Genomic DNA, 26,635 nt, shown 5'->3' with positions numbered 1-26,635 from the left:
GAGACTGGATTCTTAGCGCCAGTGAACGAATTTGGTTTAGCGCCATGTTTCAGATCGGGCCATATCTAGTTAGCCAGAAAGACGGAGTACCAATGGGGTTACATTGCGCCCCTGTCTTTGCAAACCTTTTCATGGCCTTTCACGAACGTGAGCACCTCAACGCGTCGCCCAATCTCTTTTATCGGCGATATATTGACGACATCTTCGCCCTTGACCCTTCGGACGAAGCGCTTAACCAAATACGCGTCCTAGGACTCGACATCCAATGGACGCACTCCGCCCACGAACAAACGTTCCTTGACGTACGCTTCCACACGCACCCCGAGTCGGCGGAGGTGTGTTTCGGACCTTTCCACAAAGCCCTTAACCACCATCAATACATCCCATGGGCAAGCTCTCATCCCCTCTCGGTCAAGAAGGGGATAGTCAAAGGCGAGCTCAGCCGGGTCCGCGCAATATGCTATAGGGAGTCCTACTTTTTGACATGGAAGGCGACATTCTTGTCGTGGCTCCAAGCGCGCGGCTGGCCAAAACGGGCGTTACACTCCTGGGCACGACAGGTCCAATGGCAACCTTACTTCCCTGGCTCCGGGCTGGAGAAAAAGAGAAGGAGGGAAGCTTTAATTGCCGTGTCCAAATATAACCCCGTATGGGACCAGATTTCTTCATCCGCTATTTGGGAGAGTATGAGGCAAGCTTGGCTACGTCGGGGACCGATGAACCAGCCCTACCCACCAAGTACTCTCGTGGCCAAAAAACGTACCAAGTCTCTCTGGGACTTGATGCGAGCGGTAAATCGAAATATCCTGAACCAGGAAATTGAAGAAATCGACATTGAGGAATTGTCGGTATCTGTGTCTTCCTTAGACACGGAAATGAGCCTCCAGCTTTTCTGAGCCCTGGTTAAATGCCGTCTAGTGTGGGCTGCACTCGTACGTAATGTCTTGCGCCGTTGACACCCTCTTTTGAAACCTACAGGTCTCTGGTCCGCCTTGCTCCGTACATGGTGTTAAACTCCCCCAAGGGAGAGCGACAGCGTGTCTGCAGATTTTGGTAATGCCGCAGCCCTCCGGGGTAGGAACCTGTGGGGTTCTCGCTCAGCCCTAAGTGTCAGTATCGCGTATGGTCCGCCCTGGCTTTCACGGCTTAGGAGCCTCTCGTCTGGTTTGGCTTAAGGGAACCTGGAAGGTAGGTCTGCCCCTTCTCTATTAGTGAGCGAACGGAAGCCAGTACCTTTGGGGAAAACGGTAGTACCTCATGAACGGTTGGGAGATCCACCAGTACAATCTTTTGCTTGCCAGAGGAGACGCTGAGGGGAGAAGGACAATTGGGAACTGTTGGTAGGTAAGTTTTCGTGTTATTTCGATTAAGGTCGACCAAGCCGGTTTCTGGTAACAGAATTGATAGGGAAAGGGCGCGGCGCCAAGCCGCTAACCCTAACCCTAACCCTAATCTAGTTAACCCGAACCCCATCTACTGACACTTACGCCAAGAGGGTATCAAAAACTACAGCTGTGCCTCTTACGTAGGATATTCCTCTGCTTGCCGCCAGGACTATCTGTAATCCTGGTATGCCCAGAAAAGACCCGCGCTTATCTAGGCGGCAAGGCAGACACGTCGGGAGAATTCTTCCGCTCCAATGTATTTAAACTGCTCCTCCCTTCACTCCTGACGAGTTTCTTTCTGTAGACCTACAAGAAACGAAAGGTATCTCCTTACAAGAGGTATCTAGAGTATCTACTTTACAGAAAGATTTTTAAATCCAACAGAGTTATTGCAATTTACACTTAACCCTAACCCTAACCCTAACCCTAACCCTAACCCTAACCCTAACCCTAACCCTAACCCTAACCCTAACCCTAACCCTAACCCTAACCCTAACCCTAACCCTAACCCTTAACCCTTAACCCTTAACCCTTAACCTTAACCCCTCATCGCTATCCACTAGCTCAACGGGTGCAGCGCCCAGGACCTCAAACAGCCGGCCTAGCGTGCTAGTGTTCTAAAACTTCTAGCACATAATAACAGTCGCCCACTTAGACCGCGCATGTTACAAGTAATAAGAAGGATTCTCTCCTTAACAAGTGACGAGATAGCTGAAGGCCTATAGACGTCCACATCAGAAGGTAATAATTACCGCAGGGCGATGATCACGTGATTAATATTACGCTAAGACGACCATTAGACGCTAGAATGTAATAGTAGCAATCCTCTAATAGTAGCTATTAGAACATTAGGCTAAGACTAAGGAAAGTCGTAATAGTACAGATGTTAGAACTGGAAGTAATAAGGATATAAGGATGGATAGATTTTATTATTTACTCTCGTTGTGGTTAATTTTTAAATTGTACTTTCTTACTAGTATTGTTTACTTCACAAGATAGTTACATGTTAGTCTATCTAATAGATTAGCAGTGTTAAAACCCTAGTTATATCTATAACTCTTTTCTACTACAAATCACTAGACAACCTTATAGAACACTAGCGTAAAGCTTACTAGCCTTAGTGTAGGACCTAGTAAGAGAAGTATAGATCTAGACCCTGTGTAACACTTTAACTACCCACAGATTCAGTAGAGGATTAACTAACAGCGTCTAATTAAGATTTAGACTATATTACGCAACTCTAACAAGTATATTAACGTTTAGGGCTAGGGGCCTAAGGAGAATATTAATATAACTAGTGATACCTATAGAGGTATTAACGAGCTAGTAGTAGGGAGCCCTAAGTACGAACTCGTTAATCTTAGACGCGAGAGCTAGAATTAGGCTAGATAGATCGCTAAGTTACAGAATATAATTAATTAACTTACAAGTTAGCTAATAGCTATACTAAATAAAAAGCCTATTAAGAAACCTAAGATAGTAACCCTAGAGCGAGAGGAGATAGGTGACCACGACGCTATTGCTATCACGATTCAAGAAGGACGCCTAAAGTTCAACATCTACAACGTATACAACCAAAAAAACGCAGAAAATATAAAAACCTTTCAAAGATTACTCGCTAATACTCAGCTACCAATATCCACCTTACTACTAATAGACGCCAACGAGCACCACCCTTGGTGGGACCCAGGCTGTAAAACTAGCCAAGACGGCCAGCTATTAGCAGATTGGATAGAAGACCAGGACCTTAGCCTCCTTAACACGCCAGGAACAGCCACTTTCTTTAGACCGCACCTGTCTAGAGAAACAACGCTAGATCTAACTATCGCCACACCAGACCTAGCCGCGAAAGTAAGAGACTGGCAAACAACAACAGAAACAGGATCTGACCACTATGGGATACTCTTCTCAATCCAGACAACAAAGGACCTAGTTAATAGCCCTACTAACCAAACAAGATACAATACAAAAAGGGCAGACTGGGACCTATTTAGAGAAGAGCTAGGCAAAGCTATCCAGAGCAACGCAGCTCTACAATCGCTAGATCAGATCCACCAACCAAGAAAAGCAGATTCAAGAAACCTACTCCTAGGCCAAGATAATAAGCTAAAGCTGCAACTAGACGCAATTGGAGAAGCTATTACGCTAGTAATCCAACAAGCCGCAGATAAAGCTATTCCACAACTAAAAGAAGGGCTAAAAGCAAAGCCCTGGTGGAACCAGGAGTTAACTAAGCTACGAAGAAACGTATCTCACTGCCAAAGAATATTCGCACAACAACTTCAAGCTACCTCTATAGAAGAAGCCTATCTTTTTAAGAGAGACTTCCTTCTAGCGCGAACAACGTACCAAACGGCAATTAAGAGAGCTAAAAGAGAACACTGGAGTAACTTCCTAGAAAAAGAAGACCCACAATCTATCTTTAAAGCTATGGACTATACAAAGGAAAAGAGAGTAGAAAGAATCCCTCCTATCCAGGGAGAGACGCTAGAAACCTCTTTTAAAGGAAAGTGCAAAGCCTTTCGAAAAGCATTATTCCCACCGCCACCAAGTACAGCACTACCAAGCTTTAATAACCACCAAGAGAAAGAGTGGGAGTGGCCAGCGCTATCAACAACTGAGCTAGAACGCGCTTGCTCTAATAAGGTTAAAAGTAGCTCACCAGGCCCAGACGCTTTATCACAGGATATTATCACAGCAGCCTACCAAGCTCAGCCAAATACGTTCTTCAAAGCTTACTCTCTGCTATTCAACTACGGATACCACCCAACCTGCTGGAGAAGAGCTACAGGAGCTATTCTAAAGAAGCCGTCCAAGCCCGACTATTCTACCCCAAAGGCCTATAGGGTAATTACTCTACTAAGCTGCCTAGGGAAAGTAACAGAACGGATAATAGCTAAAAGACTCGGCTACCTAGCCGAGACTACCAACCTCCTACACGACTCGCAGATAGGAGGGAGACTAAAGAAATCAGCTATAGACGCAGCTCTACTTCTTGTAGATCAGATCCAGCACCAAAAACAACAAGGCTATACTACATCAACAGTCTTTCTAGACGTTAAAGGAGCGTTTGACCACGTTTCGCACAATCAGTTCCTAGATACACTAAAAAGACTAGGCCTACCTATCAGCCTAATCACTTGGGCTAAAACCTTTCTATCTAACAGATCTCTAAGGCTTGCCTTTGACGGCCAAATAGAAGAGTTTAGCGAGATTAACGCGGGCATCCCACAAGGCAGCCCAGTCTCGCCAATCTTCTTTCTCATCTATATTAGAGACCTATTCCCTCAAATAGATGGATTCCAGCTATCCTATATCGACGATATCTCAATCACAACCTCGTCAACGTCTATTAAGAAAAACGTGAAGATACTACAACGCGAGGTTAACAAACTAGTTACAAAAGGAAAACAACTAGCAATCGAATTCGACATAGCAAAGACAGAGCTAATCCACTATACAAAAAACAAAAGAAGAAAAGAAATACCTCTAGAACTCCCTAGCAAGGAGAAAATATACCACAAAGATACGATTAAGTGGCTAGGGGTATACCTCGACAATAAGCTATCCTTTAGAGAGCACGTAGCTATTAGAGCTAGCCAAGCAAAAACAGCTTTTAATAGACTAGGGAGACTAGCTAACATCGACCGCGGGCTATCTCCCTTTGCTATCAGACAACTATACCTAGCATGCGTCACCAGCATTGCAGACTATGGGTCGCCAATCTATTGGCGCAACCAGAGCTTTATTAAAGATCAGCTTCAACCGCTGCATAACGCGGCTTGTAGAAAGGTACTAGGAGTATTTAAAACAGCTCCAGCTATCCCAACAAGTATCGAAGCTAGCTTGCCGTCACCAGCCGTACGGCTAAGCCAAACGAATCGAAAATACGCTCTACGAGCTATACAACTAGCTCCAACCCATCCAATTACAAAAGCTATTGCAAGGCTACAAAAAACAACCCTTCAGCAATCAAAACAGCCAAATAAACCAAGACAACTACGCGCTATCACAAGCTCCATCCCATCTACCAAAGAGATAGAAGAGATCATCTCATATAGGTTCAGACCATGGGACTCTCTTAACTACAATATCTCTATATCAAAGAAATCCAAAGAAGAAGAGGCAGCCGCCCACAAAGATTATATCCAAACAATAGAGGATAACTCTATAGTAATCTACTCAGACGCCTCTAAAACTAAAGACAGAGATGGGATAGGAGTAGGCCTAGCGGTCTATAACCCTAACCAAGAAGAAATCTACGCAGAGACAAAGAACATAGGCGAGCAACAACTAGTCTATAACGGAGAGCTTGAGGGCGTTACAGCAGCGTTTGAATACGCTGCTAAAACAGCCCAAAAAGACCAGAATATCCACGTTTACGCTGACAACCAAGCTGCCATCTATAGGCTCCAAAGTCTATCAGATAAGCCAGGCCAACAATGGGTAATTCGGTGCCAAAAAGCAGCCAAAGCTATCCTTAACAGAAAAGCAAAGATCTTCTTAAAATGGGCACCAGGCCATACAGACATAGAAGGAAATGAAAGAGCAGACGCTCTAGCAAAGGAAGCTACAAAACAAACACCAAAAAAATCACAAACAAGCCTAGCCTTCCTAGGCACTAAGATTAAGCTCCTCCAACGAGCTAGCCAGGCAGAAGAGTGGAGAAAGTATAGAGAAAAAGTAAGAGAGAAGAAGACCAGCTACGGAGCTATCTTCGATCTAAAGCTCAAAAACCAACTAGCAATCCCTAGAGGCACGAAAAGAGACATTTTAAGCTCCTTCTACTCTCTTAAGATAGGGCACGGATACTTTAACTCCTACCTAAAGAGAGTAAAGAGAAGAGAATGCGACCTTTGTAGATGTGGGAAACCGCAAACTGCAGAGCACCTACTTCGATACTGCGGCTTTTACAGCGTAGAAAGAAACCAGCTTAAAAAGACTCTAAACCAAAAAATACTCAAACTCCCACGACTACTCCATACCACGAGCGGTATAGAAGCTACATTAGCTTTTATTACTAGCACGCGGATAGGAACAAGAAAGTGGCATCTCGGCCAAGAAGGCTAGAAAGAAAAATAAGAAAAACAATAACAAAAGAGGAAAAAAAAAAAAAAAAAAAAAAAAAAGGAAAAAAAAAAGAATAGTTAAAAATTTGAAATATTTAGCACTATTTCCTTCTCCCTAAGAGAGCTCGCTGGAAGGAAGCCTAGCTGCCCTACATCTCTCCCTGTTACCAAACTGCTCTTAAGCACCAGGCGTCTAGAAAGCTAGCAACAGCTTAGCTAGATATAGGCCGAAGCACCACAGTCACGCAATACAGCACAAAGTATCAAATTGTAACTAGTTAGATAGAACGGCCGTCGGCCAAAGTCCTACATAGCCAACGGCTGATACAGGACTATAATGGAATAATAATAATAATAATAATAAGAGAGCTCGCTGGAAGGAAGCCTAGCTGCCCTACATCTCTCCCTGTTACCAAACTGCTCTTAAGCACCAGGCGTCTAGAAAGCTAGCAACAGCTTAGCTAGATATAGGCCGAAGCACCACAGTCACGCAATACAGCACAAAGTATCAAATTGTAACTAGTTAGATAGAACGGCCGTCGGCCAAAGTCCTACATAGCCAACGGCTGATACAGGACTATAATGGAATAATAATAATTACTTTATAGTTTTTAAAAGCGCCTAAATGTTAATAAAGCGGCGTCCTAGTTTAGAAAGCACAGATTAGTATAGGTTAAAGTATATATTATTGTCTATATCTAGGAAGAAGTCTTATTAGTAAGTGTTAGAAGAATAAGATTCCACACTAGACGCAATTATAGGATAAAATAAGCTCTATACCTTATCTACGCTTCGCACTTATAGCAAGCTAGCCAGCTAGTTCTAGTTAGCTAGTCGAATATCTACTCTATATAACCCTTAGATCTCTAAGGTAATTTTTATAACCTTATTAAATATAGAGAACTAGTACTAAAGTGTTAGTTAGCTTAAGTAAGTAGTATCCTTCCTAATACAGATTGCACTTATATTATCTATCCTACAACTCGCCATCCACTTAAATGTAGAGATATTAAAAGTCGTCTACCTAATTAAGGTGCGGCACCATTAGGTAATTATAGGTCTCTAGCTAAGATTTTTCTATAGCGTAGCTAGCCGTCGCACTAGGAACTTATTATTATTATTATTATTATTATTGTAGATTAACGTCCTTTCTCAGCCGGTAGGCTATATAAGACGTGCAGGTTGAGCCTGCAAGTATCTAAGTAGGCTAGATTTAATCTAGATACAAATTGAGTAGGTGGGGGAGGGGGTCATCTAAATCGAGGTGAGACTCGTAGCCTAGTAGTTTTAGTGAGTAGCTCTCTCAGGTCTTTCACTTTTAATGAGTCTTCCTCTCAGGTCGAATGGGTAGTTTTCAATGAGTCACTCTCTCATGTGGGTGGACCATACTAATATGGTTTCGAGGAGAGAAGGAATCGAACCTTCGAGCTCTGCTGACGTGAGACAGCAGAGGCTTTCCAGGCGCTTCACCACTGCGCCATCCCCCCACACTAGGAACTTAATCTAGCTGCTAAGCCTAAGTTTCTCTAGCATCGCCTACTCGACCGACCTATTCGAACCTTGAAACAGCTAGCTATTACTAGATGCTAAGGTAGCTAGCTCCGTCCATATCTAGCTATAGTTATCAAGAAGGACGATGTCTTTACGATTAGCACGAAGCTGAATCCGCAGGTGCGGCAGAAGCGTGTCTGTCTTTTAGGTTAGCTCGTTGCCTTAGCTAGCGCGTGTAGGGGCTAAAACCTTTATTATAGATGCTGCACACCTACTATCGCTCTTCCTCTAGCAACCAACGAAGCTGTAGATACTCTTTAAAAGCTTCCACCCAATAGTAGCCTGCGATCAGCTCTACCTTCTCCCTAACGACGCTTACCTAGCCTTAGAACGATAGCCACTTCGAATCGCCTACCGCAGCGCGCTCGCCTACAGTAACCTAGCCAACCTCTTTTAGGTAGTTTAGCATCTACTATACCTACGCCTTAGAACAAGCGACCTACAACTAATGGCTCGTATCTCGCCGAAGAACACCTATCTCGTCAAAAATCTAGCAGAGGCGACGCTTATAGGCTTAGTCAATAGGTTAGTTAATACTAATACCCTATTCTACGCTGAGTGCATCGATTGGGAATCTAGCGGTTACTAGTAGGTACGGCGCAACTTAGTCGTAGATCGAGTCTGCATCCCTAATTTCTGTAAGGGCGGTACGTTGCTTTTTCCCTATTAGAGTGGAGATGTCCGCGCCTTTGCGCTTTATCGTACTTTCGCTTTTATTAGAGTTAGAGCGTTTAGGTAGAGTAGTGTCTCCGAAGGCGAAAGGTTATATATATATAAGTAGGTTGAGAATTCGCGAGTTGGCATTCCTAGCACAGACCACTTACCCCTGGGGGCAAGCGATACCTAGGCTTATAGGCCTCCACTAAGTGTTCCTAGCTAGCCTTCTATGCTTTGCCCCCGGGGGCAGCTTCCATTTTCGCCCCTGGGGGCAACCTAACCCTACCTTAGTGGTACGCTTTAGGGACATAGTATACGGGGGCTGCGGGGGGGTCTGCCAGTTTATGGGCCTTATGAGGGTAGAACACTTTTGAGGTTATTTTGAACTCTACTTTGCAGCTTTAAGTCGGCACTTTTAAGGGTAGAACGCTTTTAAGGTTATATTTAACCCTTCTTTGTAGGTTTAAATGGGCACTTTTGAGGTAAGATTTCTTACGCACGGGCCAATTTTCAAGCACTTTTGATGGCGAAGCCAGCAACTTAATATATATAGAACTAAGGTCTGTAAACTCGCTAAGAAATTTAGGATTAAGGTCGAAATCGACCTTAATTCTGTTAGGGATTGAGGATAGGGTAGTCCGGTCACCCTATTCCTTGAGATTTCCGAAATCTCACCAAAGAACTTGAGCTTTAAAATGATGAATGAAAAGGAGGTGATGCGAATAGTGAAAGAAACGCATATATGGAGCGGCCGGGCATCGGAATACCGCGACTTTAGAGAAGATGGCAACCAAATATGGCATCTAAGATTACATTAGGGTTTGGGCGGACTTGGAGCGACGGAGTACAGTATGTGTACTTTTATGACTAAAACAATCACTTTAGCTTGCTAACAGAATTGCCTGTATCACATAATAACCCTGCAATGCAGATCTTACGCTTGATTCTTAATTTTCTACTCCGGAAGCCCCGCAGAACTTTCTCATTCAAAACAAGATCTTGGGTCAAGATAAGGGTATCCTGCTCGATGGCAATCTAGTGGCAACCATGTCACAAAAAGGCCAGTGGTCCAAGGTGCATCGGGAGGATGTAATTCACGTAGCAGCAGGAATGAATATTCTTCTTGCATTAGGGGTGAACTGGATTCGAGTGGATAAGCAGGCTAGGGACGACAAGATGATCATCAAAGCTTTGACTTAGATTTTAGACAAGAACTGTATCAATGAATGCTCGTGCAACCTACCTATATCAACAATCAATCATCTACACATGAAGAACGATCAGCAAAAATGCTAAGTAGAGTTGCACTATGGATGAAAATTTCGCTCAGCGGAGAATCATCAGGGATCTTGTATCAGAATCATGAGTGATTGGGGCCAAAACCTGTGGTTTGCCTATTTTTAGCGCGGGGCTGCTTGGCTGTGATGCAGCCGTTTAGGCCACCACCTTTTCTGGCGGTTATTCGGTCCTAGCTGAGACTACTTAACTCAGCCTGCCCCATTGAAAGGCGGACAAATGAAAAACGTCCCTACCTGACACCCCGTTCGATATTCACCCAATTTAGAGCCTCCCGGTAAAGCAAGTGCATTATTGCGGCTTGTTAGAGAGTCTCACATCCCCCACTATGTACGGAAATCATAACGCACCGGATAATACAGCCGAAAGACATTTCACCAATCCTCATAGTATACCAAACAACAATGAGGGCTGTAATGAACCACTCGTATCTAGCAGCAGTACATCTGTCGAAGATAAGAAGTCAGCGAGAGTGTGGATAGCTCCAGTTACAACAAAGTCTACCCGCGATTTGAATCCGTCTGGCGGAGGCGCAGGGACTCCACGGTCGCTTCATCAGCCTCTCAGCGTACTCAAGTCTTGGGCGTTGGAGATATTTTCGCTGCTTATAAGCGCACTTTCGATCGGTGCTATGATTGTTATTCTGTCTCGCCAAAACAAGAAACCGATTACGGACTGGCGATTTGCATTGACGCTTAACACGGTCATTTCAACCCTGGGCACGACTTCAAGAACCACTCTGGCATTTGCTTTGAGCGCCTGTATAGGACAGCAGAAGTGGAATTGGCTTTATAGGAAGCCAGACACGATTCGTAGCTTTGAAAGATTTGATGGAGCAAGTCGGGGGCCGTGGGGAAGCAGCAAATTATTGTTCTGGCTTCGCTTCCGGTAATTGAATTTCGGCTGATATCTAAGATTTTGGGGCTAACATGTTAACAGACATTGGGCCGCACTTGGTGCTCTGATGACAGTCGGTACGGTTGCGTTCGATCCTTTTCTCCAAGCCATCCTATCCACCTATGGACAACTTGACAACGCAAGCGCAAATCCCGCTGCTACAATAGGGCAAACATTGAAAATGGAAGGTGGATCTATCATAGAATTCTCAGCTGGTCCTATAGGGTGGGAAAACACGTCATCAGGAATGGTTTCATACACTGCCAGCCAGAGTCGACCAGACTTTGGAATTGTAAGCTCCATCTACAGCGGATTCCAGGACGCCACTCCGATCCCTGTGGCTTTCACATGTCCAACAGGTAATTGCACCTGGCCAATCTTTGTCTCTGCAGCTGTCTGCAGCTCATGCCAGGACGTTTCTTCGGCGCTTACCTTTACGTCAAAAACTGGAAAAAATGGGACCAACGTTCCTATGCCTAACAACATAGACATAGAGGCCCCGTACTCCGTATTTTCTCTACCAGAGTCAGAAATCAGGAACTGGAATTTAGGGATAGATGTGAAGGACGGAGACTGGTACAAATACGCGACAGCAGCAACGACATCGCGAACATTCATGACAGTGAAGATTCTTTACAACGCCCGTCATTCCCTTCGTTACAAAAGTTTGCAAACTCTCTTGATGGCGTTCCAGGTGATCAAGGCTCCGGAAGAATGGCTCAGTGCCAAGGTATCCTGGGAATCGTCACACCCTGTTGCAACCGAGTGCGCACTATACCTTTGTGCAAACGCATATCAGACAAAGAGTGAGAACAGCATACTTCACGAGCACGTTGTAACATCATGGGCTATCAAAAACCCTGACTCCAACAAGATAATACGACCCCTCAAACCAGGCCAAGAAGACGACATTGATGCTGACGGATATGATCTGTATAACCCTTCAGTTAATCTTGAAAGGCATGACCTTTTGTTGGATATCCCGCAGGACCAAGGCATCGCAACTGATGTCCAGCATGTCAATATATCACATACAATGATCAGGAGCACGATTGACTACTTGAAAGCTTTCACCAGTTATACTCGGCGAGATAGTAAAACGCCAGCATCGCTCATTGTATTTCCATACCCAGATTCACCGCCTTTTGTCGACGCTCTGTGGGATTCCGAGAGCCTCAATAAAACATTCCAAAACGTAGCCAGTAGCCTGACGAACCAGATTCGAAACACGTCGCCCAAAAGACATAACGGCACCGTCAAGGAGTGGGTTATACATGTGCATGTGGACTGGGCATATATGGCTTTCCCAGCAACTATCCTCGTATTTGGTACCCTGTACGTGATCCTCATCATATTTGAGTCCTCACGCTTGAAGTTGCCAGTATGGAAGGAGAGTGCAATTCCGACATTACTCAATGGATTCGATGATGAAACTCAGAAGCGTTTGAGAGATTTTGAGGGTGAACAGGGAAAGAAATTTGATGTGCGTGTTAGATACATGTTGGATGAACAACAAGATTACCTTAGATTAGGCACCAACTAAATGTTGTTAATACAACTCCTAGCTAACATAAGGCATGATTCAAAATATCATCTATACTTAGTTTACTTATATCACTTTTATCTAATATATTCATCTACAGTATTGCTCCATACTATAGAATATAATATTTACAGATGAATATCTACTTAGCCTTTTAGTTAATCTAGTACTAGGATATAGCTTTAATAGTAAATAAAGGAAATCTCTCAAGTTATAAGAAATAAGATTTCTATCGAAGAACTATATGTTAGACTTATAGATATACTGATTTCTTTCTAATTGTAAGCCCAGAAGTACCATGTATAGTCACGTGGTTGTCCACTGACTAATAACACTGTATTTAAACTTGCTCCTAAGATCATACATATGGGAAGACAATACTTCTTACACACTCAACTGCTTACACTAATATTAGAGATAAACTTTGATGCTGAAAGGCATACTACACTATAGTTTGGTCAACGTCAGAACATCACGCTTCAGCTAATCTTGACGATCCATCTGTCTCAGCTGCCTTAGGTGGATGCTGTGCGAAATACGGATCGATGCCTATAGTACAAGGTTCTCCTGATTGTTGCTGAGTACCGAAGCTTATCGGCGATCTCACATTAGGCATCTCCTGCAATGGTGGAGACGGTACGGTAAACACCTCCTGTGGCGCGGCAACTGCTGATAGGGTCGGACAGCTTGGTGCGTAGTCAGACCACGGGCGGTACGAGGGCGGCGACGGTGAGTTTTGGGGCGTATTGGTATGCTGTGCGAGTCCGGGGGAGGGGAATGAGCACTGCTGTGCCGGTGTTGGAGAAGTAATTTGGGCCATCGATTGCGATGGGGGCCCCGAGTGACTGTGCCTCTCGCCTTCCTTGATTCTCTTCCGGCGACGGAAGCAAAAGCAGATGCCGACTGTGGCGATCACCAGCAACAAGCCTCCCACGCCTCCACCTACAGCTCCAGCAATAACAACGTTCTTTCTTGAGCCTCCTGGTGTAATTGGAGATAAAGTTGATGTTGAAGTCTCCACTGATGTGGGGATGTATCTTGTGGGTGTCCTGCTCGTCGGCGTGTAAGCTCGCTGAAACTGTACCTGTAAGTCCCTCTCCTCCCATCCACTTTTCGGAGCGAGCACAGTTGCACCGCCTGTGGCACCGCCCCTATTGTCTGGGCTATCTCCAAAGGTACCTTGTACCGCGTCACATTCGGATTGAACAACGCCCATTTCGCTCCATCAGCATTCGCCTTGCCTAGATCCAGACCATGTTGTCCGTAAACATCCGGGACGTCGCATTCGGCAGACATATTGGGAAATGAGCCACCCATGATGATCATTTGCGAGTTCTCGATAACGTCGCATGTGAGTGAATGGTGGGGAAAGGTTGCGCCGACACCGTCTTCTTCTCTGGGCCAGAACTTTCCCTATAGTTAGCAATTGTCCCTGCACTTATTTTGCCGTAGTCCTTGGGAAGAAATTTTTTCTCACCTTGATTCACGTGAAGGACGGGAGGCTCAATATCCATACGTCTCCGAAACCAACCCCATCACCGACTGATACACCGCCGTAAAGATAGCTAAGACCTGATCAGCGATACTTCTACAGAACACGATAAGTCCACAGATATATTGTAAGATGATCGGTCATCCGCCCATGCGGCTCCTGCACAAAATCTTCGCCGATTCTCAGGCACTCTTACTCCACTCGCCTTCTGCTTGTACCAGAGATCATTTCCAATATCGTACACAAGGATATCCTGTGAGAGACCTAAGTAACAAAGATGTTCCAGGTTATTTTGGACGTACATTCATTGGAAGCTGCGCCTATTAGTGATCGTAAAAGCAGCTTGATGGATAAGGAACCCACCGCTTCTGCTGTTCCGTTGCTGTAGGGGAACTGAATACCCCCAAAATATACCAACAACCCACTATCCCCGGCAGGTAGATATATCATTACACCTTCAGCGCGTGGAATTATGTCAGGCCCAGATTGGTTCTTGAATGAATTCGCGAGCATGTCATAGACCAGCATGTTTCTCAGAGCCGTGCGAGGTTGGTATCCAGGGACAGAAGAGTTAGTCAACCAACCTCCATAATAATAGCTTCTCGCTTTGTCCTGCACTGTGACACCAGCGCCTTCTGTCATCAGCACTCGGCAATACACATGTAGAAAAGAGACATACCCCAAGAAGCTCGCCGTATATCTGTCGTTTCTCACATCGGACCTATTCCAGGTATCGTAAATGATATCATAATACCACAAGATAAAGTCTTCAGGCTTATCATTGCCATACTCGCCGCCGTACAGATACACAACCTTATTCGAGGTATCCGGCCAGAGTATGCCACCTTGGACAGAAGAGACTGGCTCGTTCTTTGTTAGGAGGTACTGCTGAGGGAGGCCTTCATTATCTACATCGAGGTCACCGTATCTCAGCCATGCACCTAGAAGCGATAAGTAAGGGAAGACGTAATACATATGTACAATTCTTTGACAGGCATCATACTTGTATAGTTGATCGATTCTGCTGAGAGAGGCGACCAATTGATCAGACCTCCGTCTATGTAGAGCCGGCGGTCGACTATCGTAGTTTGATGTCCGTGTATGCAACAGAAGTCCTTCAATGGGTCCTTCTGAGGAACACAAGATGATATAAAGGAAAAAAAGACGATAAAACTACTAAGATTCAACATGATGAATATCCATGATACTAAAGAGGCTGAGGCGTCTTGAGAGGACATGATCTTTATATGCCATTAGCTGGCCAGCTGAGCCTTTAGTGCAATCCACACCATTATGGGAGAGAAGCTTGCACTTCAACCTAACCCTAAGCAGCGATGCTGATATCGCGAATCCTCAATCACGAGGCGCATGCGGGGCAGCGCACTCGCTTATGAACCACGTTTGTGGTTCTACAGCTTTTGGGACCAGTCAAGCAGTTAGTAGGAGCCTAGGTGCTCAGCGTAGTACCTAGGCTCTCACGAGTCAACCAAGATTCCATCGAGGATCTCATCCAAAGGGCGTTCGGCCCGTTACAGCTATCTTATTATAGTGCTAACTCTATACAGTTGCGATGGCGCGCCACTAATGCCGACCGCTGCTTACCACGTGGTCGTTTAACGTCTTATCGCGTGGTCGAATAACCTTTGCGCCCTGAGATGGGTTGTGTGCGGGGTTTAGGTGACTACTAAGGATAGTTAAGGCGACCTATCCATAAGGCGGCGTTGATGTCCTAGGCTTCGGGCCGACGAAATAAGCCCGACTGAGGGGTAGCTGGCAAGTTACTCTGGACACCAGTCTGGCCGCAGAAGCTCGTTCAACTAAGTATGTACCTTCCCACTCCCGAAATCAGTGATTCGACGAAGCTCCACCTCCTAGCAGTTATGGCCTCCCTGAACACTCCACAACCGTCTCCCACCGCACAGCCTCACTCTTGTTCGCGCCAGTCCCGATCGATAACACGATCAAAACGCTCCAAATATGCACCCAGTGCATGGTGAGTACCCTCTATTGTTCGCGCCGTGGTCCACCGCGTGAGCGGTGCCTCCCACAGCCATGACCATCCAGCTGATGGCCTCGCTATAGTCACTTCTGTCAAAAGCGCAAGATCAAGGTAAGTCGAGTCCACCACTGTCTGACCAAAATGTATAGGAGAGTTGCCAACTATGTTGTAGTGCGACGGCGAGCATCCTTGCGGACATTGTCAAGCGAGGCGGCTGCGCTGTGATCGATCCAATCTAAAGCCGAGCATTAGACACTCTGCAGACAGAGACAACAAAGTCGTCCGAGCTGGAAGGTCGACCGGTGCCTGTGTGGACATTATGCATGGTAACCCTGATCATCAACCCATCGCCTCCAGTACGCCTCCATGTCCAGACTTGGTCATCCAAGAAACTCTTGAGTCACCTACACATCATGCGCATGGTGCCCTAGAGCCGCCTGTCCCGGCTGAAAATGTTCTTGGAAACGCGTACATTGATCAACATCATCATACACCTAGCCCGGGTATTCAAGAGGCCGAACCCGATGTCGATGGGACATCAGGCAACTACGCCCGGACGCTAGGAGAAACTTCCATCGACCAGACCCTGCAACAGGTTGAGCTAGGCCTTGAAACGGATCCGCTGTCATCACAAAGTTCGAGAAAGGCGGCGGATACCAAAGAAGACTCTTTAAACACAGACAGAAGTCGTTCTAGAGCATCCGCGCCATCCAACACTCGGTTACGAATGATGAGGCTTTTTCAGCGTCATGACCTTGCCCCAGACGAGAACGAGTGGGATGAAATGTTCAGCAATTTCTGCGAACATGTCTATCCGTTATTCCCATTCTTCCACCTTCCATCTCTTGAAGCGATCTACTCAGGCATTTGGACACTTTTTCGAAGACAACTTTACGAGCGAGCAGACACAGTGGTACCTAGTGCAGACGAACTTGCACATGTGCTGATCTGTCTTGCTCTTGGACGCTGCACACATTCGGCGCGGACTTCTACATTGGAAGGATTTCGCTCCAGCGGCTGGAAGTTTTACACTGCTGCAGCTGAGAGTGTCGGCCCCCTGTTTGACCCGATTCGTGACGCGGACGTGACAGTCGAGCGGCTGCAGACCTTGACTTGCATGGTAAGCAACAGTGCGTCTTTTTACAAACCTAGCGTCTCCGTGACTTTAAGAATCGATGTGTCTACCAACCACTTGATGAAGAATTAGCCTACTGACTGTGGTCTCTGTAGGCATGGTACTTGATACGTCTCGATGCATATGAGCTTGCCCACAAGATAGTCGGATTGGCCGTACAACAGGCACACACCTTAGGCATTCACCGCGAGACCGTCGTTGAAAACATGCCAGTCTTCAGATCCGAGCTTGCGAGGCGCGTTTGGCACACCATTTACATCTTGGACCGGCGGCTCGCACTTGATATTGGGCGGCCATTGTTGATTCACGACTACCATGTAGATACCGATCTGCCTCACGACCTTCACACCGACTGGATGGAAGAGCAGAAGACCTCTGAGCAGCCAATGAAAATGATGCGCGACGCGCTCAAGGCAGCACAGTCCGCCGAGACTACGCCCATTAGCTACTTGCGGGTCATGACCGGTTATTCGCACCTTGTTGGAAAGATATGTGACGCAGTATACGATGTCGGGGACACGAAGAAGTTCGGTAACAACATGCATCTCGCCGAGTTCGAGGCACGACTCCTTGCCTGGTCCAGCACACTTCCTCCAACACTCGCATGTGATGTTGAAAGCTTGCGTGAAGCCAAGCAAGGTGACCAGCCATGGCAAAGTAGGCAGCGGATTCTCATTCTTGTGGTACGTTCCCAATTTGTATGTTGGGGTGCTTGAAGTTGTTTAGACGAGCTGACAGAGATACCCGTGCGAAATAGCGTATCATATGGCTGCGAATATTGATGCTGAGGCCACTACAGCCACGAAAAGACTCAAGATGCTGGATGGCGAACGGTGATATCTCCGCTACCGCCATCTCACTGGCCAGTTCTATTATCGAGATCTTCGCACAGGTGATGGATTCATACCAGCTGTATCATTTTCCTTTCGCCCATTACTTGATAGGCGCCACGTCCATCGTGCTTAGCATAGTGGCAAGCAAGCCTTTTTTCAGACAGCAGCACTATGGTCAGTTGGTTGCATCTGCCATCGGGATGATTCAGACATTCTGTCAAAAGATCTGGGTCTCTGGGAGAACAGCACGGACGGTTGAGCGATTGCGAACCTTAGCTAGAAAAGTGTTTGACACTCGCATGGAAACAAAACCTGGCATTGCGCTCGCAGACAGCGTTCTACCGACCCCAGAGTCCTGGCAACCATCAACAGGCAGCACCGTGAATGGAAGTGTCAGACCTGTCGAAGAGGGCTCGTCTTGTGCAACAAATTATAGAAGTCAGTCACATTTCGGTGGGTCTCACAGTCAACAGATTCATCAACGGAATAGCGATAGTTTAGGCCAGCAAAGTTCTTGGAAGGAGAATAGTGCACTCGGTAACCAAGGCCCCCAGAATACTGCCTCCAGCCTCATGCCTGATATCGAGAGCACATCGGGGACATACCAATGGTCCGACGACCGTGAGAACACTGTACCGCTAGTGGTGTCTGACTTCGATTTCGAAGTGGATATCGGGTCCGCTTTTGATCAAAACATCGGATCGTGGAATCAGACCTTACAATCTACAGATTGGACTTTGAGTGCAGTACATGGTGCACCTCCAGACCTCCTTGGCGATGCAATCTTCAATTTCAATACTGTGGAATACGAGACTGCATAATTGAGTCACACGAAACACATCAGGACGGAGACACAGCCTCAGAAATCAAGGCTGTCCCTTGCTTCGTGGCTGAACTACACTATCAAATCTGAGCCGCGCCTGGCTTCATAGTCTTAACTCCTGAATTCGGCTATCCGTGATTACTGTTGTTGTAGCATGCTAAACCTCGAGCCTGTATCCCATAAGTATGATCCTCAAACCATCGCAGAATCTTGTGGATAGCCAACACGCATAAACCAATCAAATTGCTCAGATAGTGTATCGGAGCGAAATTGCCTGCTTACCTTTTCTGCTGCCGCCACAAATTTCCAGACTGAACGCTTGTAGAAACCATACAATTTACAACCTAACCTTCCTGTCACTCCCGACTTCTGCCGATGCAGGCATTACTGGCAGCATTCGTCGCAAGATCTTTCCTGAGGCACTGCAACGCTATGTCAGCTTCCACATCGCAGTTGTGACGAACTAGCATCGAAGTGATTCGTGTGTGATACTTCCTTGGAATCTCATCAATTATGAAAAGCCCTCCCGTGAGGCATTTGTATCTAGCGACTTTGCTGTCGACAAGTTTATGCAGCTCTTCGACAAGCGACTGCAGTCTATTTCCAGTAATATCGGTTGTGATGAATTCTACGGGGACATCCGAAGCCCTCTCGTCGACATACTGGTCTTTGACGTCAGCGTCTTTGACACCAGTATGTGAGAGCAAGATGGCTTCCGATTCTGCTGGCGCGACTTGTTTCCTGTACAGGTGTCAGATTATAGCCTCGCTCGCAGGCTCGACAGTTAATTGTTTAGATTTTCTGAGAGAGGACACCAGTAAGTGCACTAGTCTCAGCAGTAGACTTGCCTACAGTGGGAGATTTTAGCACTACTAAGGCTCCAGTGCCCACATCAGTATAGTTACGAGAAGATGATATGTAAACACCAAAAATCTGAGTATATTGGGCTGTATACAACCTCACGACAGGTGGACAGCTCACCAAAAACACTAGTGGGTGCCAAGTAGTAGTAATCTAAGAAATATTCGGTCCGATTGGCTGTCTAATCGGTCGACAGGGCTGGGGTGGGCGCAATGACATTTGAAAGCGTCCTCCGTAATGTATTCATAAGCGACTGGGTTCTGTCCTCTCACAATGGTGGTTCCGTCTGTCAAATTTGGACAATTGAGACTCCAAGAGTAGTCCTGGGTATTGTCAGTCAACACCCAATACTGTCCGCAGCCCTCCTACCTAGTCTATGAGGATTCTCCATTGGTATCTGGAAATCAGTTAGCAACTGTTTGAACAACGAGAGCTTATCTGGATTAGTCGCACCAGATGGCCAACATCTTCCAAAATGAAGAAGTCTCCTGTAGTCATTTGCATCAACCGTGCTCGATGGTTCTGGTTTCTTGATCATGTATAAGCTCATGCTGTAGAAAAAACTTTTCTCTGCTCTTCGAACTTACAGAACGATGCTGTTGCGTCCAAGTATAAAGCTTTGAGTGACCTTGCACTCTTGCAGACTCTCGAGGATGTGAGGGAAAGGCTTCGCAAGGTACGTTGCATGTAAGGTATTAGCTAGGCTCAAATCTCTTGATCTTGATCCTTACTGCTTCTTGATTTTTGGAAGTCTTCAAAAGATAAGATTTGTGACCATTCAGAACGACTTCATACGTTCCGACTTGCTAAGCTGAGGTCAGTCTTGACAAAAGTACACACGATATCCCGTTTACCTGACGGGATAATCTTCCACGACTTCCAACTTACCGCATAGCGCTCGATTTGACCTTCATCCCACGTGGACAAAGACCTGCTAGTTTTGAAGAATTTGACGACATCGCTCCTGAGCGACAGTCGGGTCAGTATTGACTTTAGAAGAAGCAAAACTGATTTGATACCAGTAACTCACAGGCTTGCCCAGGAATCTCTTCGCTTCATGGCTAATCTTGCAATCTGCTCGGTCTGCTCATCCATCTGGAATAGGATAGGTTCAACCAGGATAACTTGAGCGAACAAGTCTGGTGCCATGGTCAAGGCGTGAGCACGATTCAACTGTTAGCCTGCTACTGGCGTTCTGCGTCTTATAAGTTACTCACAGTATTCCTCCTCTGAATGAATGGCCAACACCAATGACGTTCTGGGTTATGCCAAAGTACGAAAGCACTTGGAGAATGTCGCGAGAGCAGTCCGGCCAATGTACTACACAGCTATCTGTCAGCTTGCATGCCATAAACTTAGACGGTCAGAGAGTGTACGGACCTTGTTCTCCCAGGTATTGTTTGTTCGCAAGGGCACTGTCGCCATGGTTTACTGCGTCGAGCGCGAGGACCTTCGAGGCGCGCATGCCGCTATTCGGTCGAAACCAAAACTCGATAATCGGTTTCCAAAAGTCTTTGCTGAATGACGTCCCGTGTGTCAAGACCACGACGTAGTCTGAGTCCCGCTGCTCCATAGATGAATATTCATCAACGATGATAAGCAAACTAGCATCGGGAGAGGTGACTGTAGAGCTATGACGAGGCCACGATGCGGGCACAGTATGTCGGCGTCGAATACAGACGGCATCATCGTGTGGTTCTTCCATTTCGGTACACATTATCACGTTGTGTGAGTATCAACTGGTGTGTCGGCGGGCAGGGCACATGTTGGTTTGTTTTGAGAGAAAAACTCGACGGAATTTTATGCAGGTCGTTTCCGTCAGCGGAACCTGCTCAATCACGGACATGCTCCTAGAACGGAGACGACTAGATAAAGGATAACACTTAAATCATGTTCTTGCGAAGCTTCTTTTTTTGATTTCACGTTCGACATCAACGTACAGAAACTATCTTGTCCATCATGAAGTGCGCAGTGGTCGTGGGACCTCAGAAACCTATAGAACTGTGGGAAAAGCGAGTTCCGCCTCCAGCTCCAGGCTGTGTCAACGTTGAAGTTCAGCGTGCAGGTGTCTGCGGAACCGACATCCATCTATGGGAAGAACAAGACGTCTATCTGGAGCCATTCATCCTCGGCCACAAAGGGGTCGGTACGATTGTTCACCTTGGCGAGGGCGTAACCACCGATCATGCTGGTATAGAAGTCTCGCCTGGCGATGCGGTCTATTGGAACCCCATCCGCCCCTGCCATTCTTGCTACGAATGTACGATTGAACGGGATTTGACAGGATGCAAGAATGGAACATTATTCTCAGCCGCCACTGGTTCCGTGACGTGGGCAAGCTATGCTTAGATTGCCACGCTGCATAAAACGAACGCCTTCTACAAGGTCAGGTCTGATGTTCCTCTGGATGCATTCATTGCACTCGGATGTGCTTTGCCAACTATGCTCAAGGGCCTGGAGAATCTCGGTCCCATTCAGCGCGGATCCAACGTGCTAGTCCAAGGTTGCGGCGCTGTAGGACTGGCTTCTATCATGCTTGCACGCCTGGCGGGAGCGAAGACGGTGATTTGTGTTGACGGCAATCAGTCTCGCATGGAGATGGCAGAGCGTTTTGGAGCCGACGAAGTTCTGGATATTCACTCTAAGGACTATGGGACCGCTGGTCAATGAGCAGAGCGCATCGCAAGTCTCTTAGGCGCGCAAGGATTTTCGCTTGCAATTGAGTATAGTGGCAGGGCCGCAGTTGTTGAAGAAGGTCTAACTTTGCTGGCACACAACGCCCGGTATCTTCTTGTCGGAACTTGGGCTGGTTCTGGTAATGTGCCCTTGTTGCCGTTCGATGTAGTACGAAAAGCACTTAAGATCATCGGGATAACCTACGAATCTCCAGAAAACTACTACGAGGCAGCACGGATTGTGGAAACCAACTGTTGCTTGTTTCCTCTCGCTGATTGTGTTACACACCGCTTCCGGCTCGATCAAGTGCAGGAAGCATTCTCCGTGGTTACTTCTGTCTCAGCTATCAAAGCGGTTATCATGCCACAAGAGGGGTTGTGAGCATCATATACCTTACCTTTGCACTCGCATTAACTTGCCTCGTGGAATGCAACGTCATTCTTCGAGCAGGGTTGTCTATGTTCTCCATTTGTGAAGGGTAAGCGTCTGAATAACAACACAGCATGGGTACAATGACACTGGAACTTCACGTGAGTGGTGTAAGTGAAGACTCGGGGTTTCATTCTTGCCAAAATTTCTGATAAAGAGTGCATAACCGAGTGAGTGGCAGAGATATCATTTCTTTGTGTATAGACGGCATCGAAGGATGCAAAAGTTTGCATAGCATCTAGTACTTTAAATTTGGAAAACTTTGACAGGGAGGTGGTCCAGCCAAGTTCATTTTGGGAGACGCGAAAGTTCCACAAGTTCTTCCATGATCGCTAGATCAACGAATACACATCGAAGCAAGCGTAGCTTTCTTCCGGATAAATCTCCCCGACCTCGATACATTGCAGTCTATTGACCCAGAGATAATCCTTGTGGGATGTCTGTATATACGGTGCATATCGAATCCGCGAACCAGAAGGCATCTCACCAGCTGCTGCTTTGGCATACCCATCGCCTCCCCAATCACTACATCCTTCGTAACAAAACTTGATTCAGATACCGTCATCGGTAAGCATTACGGGCCGTACTATATGCTCGCCGACACCATCTTGCCGGATTGTTACATAATCTTGGCCGTACGCTGCCACGCAGCCGTTGATCTTGGGCCCAGAAATTTGCGTTCCTTGCTCTGAGATCACCATCATGAATCCCTTCCCCGCTTCGCCGAGGACCATCGGGGGCTGCTCGGGATGCAACCGCATGGTAAAGTTGAACAGAAACTCGGTTGTGAATTTATATCGAGGGGGTACGCGAGGCAAATCGAGCTTAGTAAGGTCGGGGGCAGCACCTGGCAGTGACATGTTGTAGGAAATTGTGCTTAATCCTTAGGAAACTGGTTATAAGATGATTGCGCTCATGTGTTGCTCGTTTGATTGAAGGTCCGTTCAATATTAAGAATGAATGCAGAGGAAACATTTGTGATTCCGTGTTGAACCCTGCACTCGGCTTTCCGCAGTTGAAAGGGCGGAAACAGGGCGCCTTTCCGCTAAGAAACACATTCCTATGCTCCATTCCCGAGCGAGCTAGCACTTCACGTCATCTATGCATCCTGCCGAGTGTATGTAAGCTCATATCAGGTGTCATGCTATGTTGTGGTGCGGAGTGTATTGCCCACGAAGTGATACCGACAGGATTGTGCGTTCCTGTCATCATCCGTTTGTCAAACACGATTTCTGGTCAGATTGACTCCATTTATAAGGGCTTCTTGACTAAGTAAGCAGTGTTTGGACCAAGAGCTGGTTTCGATATAATTTAGTTCATTAAGTCAAAAATTTCTTATTCGGTAACAAGTAAAGGCGTTAGTGATCCGGATGATTCGGGAATGAAGGCATAACCGCTACACCGGCGGGGGCACGATCGTTAGGAATTGCGAAAAGAACACGTAATTTTTAGACGAATTTTTACTCGTCAACAAAACAAAAGCGATTTACCCCACCGATACAAAGGATAAATAGAATTGTAAAAAGAAAGGAAGAGTGAAGATCTGGCACAGGGCGTGTCTGCGAACGATGAGGAAATGACTACTTGGTCGAAGTTACTCCATTTAGTCAGCAAAATGCCGTAGCATCATGAGGACGAAAAAGTAGCTTTCGATGCCAATGCCAAGGTATTATTGACTAGAGAGCGGCCGTTTGGTCAAAGTGCAAGCTGGACGAACAGTCGACCACACCCAGCTCGGCCTTCACCAGTGCGGCACTTCGTGTCACAGACGTCAATAAGGGCATGAATGCTTTGTCAAGCAAAAGTTGAATACAGTCTCCCATAGAATTGAGTGAGCGCGGCAGTGCAGATAGGATCTGGATTACATCTAATAGCAAAAGGTTCTTAAAGTGTTGGCCTTCTTTTTCTCAGGCAACGGCTCGGATGGTACATCCAAAAACTCTGTCTCTAAATACCAGGCTAGGTCCCCGTCTCCGAAGCGCTGAGCATGCGTATAACTATTACCAAGCCAACTAAGCTCTTTGAATACACGTCCGTCCTCGTCTTTGCTGTGTACAAAGTCAAAGTCTTCCCACCGTGGCGCTCGATAAGCTTCCATCGCATGGAGACAACTGCCAGGCCAGAGCCCAATGACGCGAGAACCTTTACCAGCTTCGTTAAGATACCAGCTCGTGCACCCGTCGAGACACACTGTCTGCTTGAAGTACTTGTCGATGTACTGTGAGAATTGTTCGACTCTGTCGGCTTTCACGTCCATCGAGGCGATATTGTCGCGTTGCATCTTTCGAATGCATTTAACGATGTAGTCCGTTTGGGATTCCAACCTCATACTGAGACTACCTGTTCCTATCAATGAATTCGGACCCAGTATCATGAAGTAGTTCGGGAAGCCATGCATAGTCATGCTGAGATATGACTTGGGATAAGGCTTAAAGCTGTCGGCCATATCTCTTCCTTGGGATCCTTTGACCGGGAAAGGGGGCGCGTGCGCTGCATTGAACCCAGTAGCGCACACCAAAACATCCAGCTGAATATTCCTCTGGTCTTCGAGAACGATTCCCGACGGGACCACCTTGGCGATATGAGTGCCGACGAACTCCACATTAGGCATGTTCAGAGCTTCTAGAAAACCAATACCGGGAGTCAGCCTTCTGCAGCCCACTGCAAATCGTGGTATAACAGCCTCTGCAATGTCAGGTCGTCCAGCAAGAGCATCAGTCATTGTGAGCTGGCATGGGCGTCGCAAATGGTTCTGCGCTCCCGATGACTTGTGCGTAATGGAATGGACCCCATTGCCGTCTTGTTCGATTCTCTTCCGGAACGCATGGTATTCCTCTTGATGTCTTTCAAACCGGTCTTGTTGCTCCTGCGGGACTATGCAGGTCGTATCGTTAGTCACCTTCGGGGATCTTTGATTGTGTGCTTACTTACTGTTCACTTCGTCCATGCCGAGCTTTTCCATAGATTGGGCACCGAAAGGCGGCAAGATACAGGTCTTGCTTCGGATAAAGCCTTTTAGTTGAGCTGATGGCAATGCTTGTAGCTGTGGAATAATTTGCATCGCACTACTTCCTGCGTCAATAACCCCAATGGTCTTGCCTTCGAGCGGAACACTGTACACAGGTGAGACAGGACATCACAACCATGTCGAGGGTGTACTCAATTTGGATCCCAAGCAGCCGAATGCATCAAATCGCCACTGAAGCTGTGGAGCCCAGGGATATCGGGCCACTTGTAATCGTTTAGAGTTCCGCGAGCGGATATAATAACATCAGCCTCATCTTCGAGCAATCGGCTGTTGATCTGATCCTCGACCTGAACACGCCTGCGCGGATATCACCATGCCGGTGCTATGGCAATTTTTTCAATCTTGCTGGCCTCACTGACCATTTCAAACTTAGTTCGTCCCATTCACACGCCTTCACGCTGTGATTGCATTTGATGAAGCGTGCCGCGGAGAAGCGCCAAGCAACATTCCTCAAATCATCTTCAATCTCATAACCGGAAGCTTAGAAAGCGCTCCAGCGGTGGTTGGGAGCGTATGAAAATTGGTACGAGTGGGCTGTCCTGTTGATTAGCAATCTGCGAAAGGCTTGAGCATACAGCAGCTTTTTGATCTACGCACCAGGAACATCGCAAGCGCAGCCGGGATATCGATTTTCGTACCAAGTGCCCCCGACATCCGCATTTTTCTCATAGACGGTAAGGTTAACATGACGTAGTCGTTGAGGGATTCGGATTCCGCAATTGATCCCGGAGAAGCCAGCCCCGATCACTATCACTCGAAGCGGCCGTGCTCCATCGATCGGGATGTCCCTTAGACTACTTTGGTCTGGTTTTACAGCTTTTTCGTGCAGTGCAGAATGTGACACCGACTCGGGTAAGTTTGGAATGGTAGTCATTGCTTGGACTGAACCTTTCTGTAGTAGCTTCGACATCAGTCCGCGCAGGCAGCCACTTTCCTTCGTCAGCTAGTTTCTCACTCGGGA

The 26,635-nt window shown here is 46.7% G+C and overlaps 7 protein-coding genes and 1 non-coding gene across 8 annotated transcripts; 3 read left to right on the top strand and 5 right to left on the bottom strand.

The window, feature by feature from the left end:
* Window positions 1-7,854: 7,854 nt before the first annotated feature.
* On the bottom strand, window positions 7,855-7,941 carry PSV08DRAFT_t58. Its single transcript has one exon. It is a non-coding gene; the product is annotated as a tRNA-OTHER (tRNA).
* A 2,345-nt stretch (window positions 7,942-10,286) lies between these two features.
* PSV08DRAFT_404957 (uncharacterized protein) lies at window positions 10,287-12,492 on the top strand (the record flags this gene model as incomplete). Its single annotated transcript, XM_014218872.1, has 2 exons — window positions 10,287-10,846; window positions 10,898-12,492. 2 exons carry the CDS (start codon window positions 10,287-10,289, stop codon window positions 12,396-12,398), a joined length of 2,061 nt encoding a protein of 686 aa, XP_014074347.1. The 3' UTR covers window positions 12,399-12,492.
* A 378-nt stretch (window positions 12,493-12,870) lies between these two features.
* PSV08DRAFT_187332 (uncharacterized protein) lies at window positions 12,871-15,093 on the bottom strand (the record flags this gene model as incomplete). Its single annotated transcript, XM_014218871.2, has 7 exons — window positions 12,871-13,561; window positions 13,585-13,794; window positions 13,886-13,963; window positions 13,998-14,143; window positions 14,254-14,831; window positions 14,894-15,020; window positions 15,079-15,093. The coding sequence occupies 7 exons, from the start codon at window positions 15,091-15,093 to the stop codon at window positions 12,871-12,873; spliced, it is 1,845 nt and encodes a 614-aa protein (XP_014074346.2).
* Window positions 15,094-16,616: 1,523 nt separating this feature from the next.
* On the top strand, window positions 16,617-18,678 carry PSV08DRAFT_230031 (fungal-specific transcription factor domain-containing protein; the record flags this gene model as incomplete). The annotated part of the gene is made up of 3 exons (XM_014218870.1): window positions 16,617-17,009; window positions 17,120-17,707; window positions 17,782-18,678. The coding sequence occupies 3 exons, from the start codon at window positions 16,617-16,619 to the stop codon at window positions 18,676-18,678; spliced, it is 1,878 nt and encodes a 625-aa protein (XP_014074345.1).
* A 794-nt stretch (window positions 18,679-19,472) lies between these two features.
* Window positions 19,473-21,258, bottom strand: PSV08DRAFT_374123 (uncharacterized protein; the record flags this gene model as incomplete). The annotated part of the gene is made up of 8 exons (XM_014218869.1): window positions 19,473-19,669; window positions 19,911-19,938; window positions 19,995-20,070; window positions 20,129-20,208; window positions 20,273-20,347; window positions 20,430-20,472; window positions 20,572-20,680; window positions 20,922-21,258. The coding sequence occupies 8 exons, from the start codon at window positions 21,256-21,258 to the stop codon at window positions 19,473-19,475; spliced, it is 945 nt and encodes a 314-aa protein (XP_014074344.1).
* A 242-nt stretch (window positions 21,259-21,500) lies between these two features.
* On the top strand, window positions 21,501-22,982 carry PSV08DRAFT_187832 (uncharacterized protein; the record flags this gene model as incomplete). Its single annotated transcript, XM_014218868.1, has 5 exons — window positions 21,501-21,871; window positions 21,932-22,203; window positions 22,237-22,594; window positions 22,720-22,756; window positions 22,851-22,982. 5 exons carry the CDS (start codon window positions 21,501-21,503, stop codon window positions 22,980-22,982), a joined length of 1,170 nt encoding a protein of 389 aa, XP_014074343.1.
* A 215-nt stretch (window positions 22,983-23,197) lies between these two features.
* PSV08DRAFT_251324 (uncharacterized protein) lies at window positions 23,198-23,506 on the bottom strand (the record flags this gene model as incomplete). The annotated part of the gene is made up of 1 exon (XM_014218867.2): window positions 23,198-23,506. The coding sequence occupies one exon, from the start codon at window positions 23,504-23,506 to the stop codon at window positions 23,198-23,200; it is 309 nt and encodes a 102-aa protein (XP_014074342.2).
* Window positions 23,507-24,513: 1,007 nt separating this feature from the next.
* On the bottom strand, window positions 24,514-26,548 carry PSV08DRAFT_187336 (uncharacterized protein; the record flags this gene model as incomplete). The annotated part of the gene is made up of 3 exons (XM_014218866.1): window positions 24,514-25,520; window positions 25,578-25,759; window positions 26,313-26,548. The coding sequence occupies 3 exons, from the start codon at window positions 26,546-26,548 to the stop codon at window positions 24,514-24,516; spliced, it is 1,425 nt and encodes a 474-aa protein (XP_014074341.1).
* Window positions 26,549-26,635: the final 87 nt, after the last annotated feature.

The sequence above is a fragment of the Bipolaris maydis genome (assembly GCF_028858645.1).
Source record: "Bipolaris maydis strain C4 unplaced genomic scaffold PSV08scaffold_14, whole genome shotgun sequence".
Taxonomy (NCBI): domain Eukaryota; kingdom Fungi; phylum Ascomycota; class Dothideomycetes; order Pleosporales; family Pleosporaceae; genus Bipolaris; species Bipolaris maydis.
Note: the sequence above shows the minus strand (reverse complement) of the source record. Positions and strands in the feature narration are given on the sequence as shown.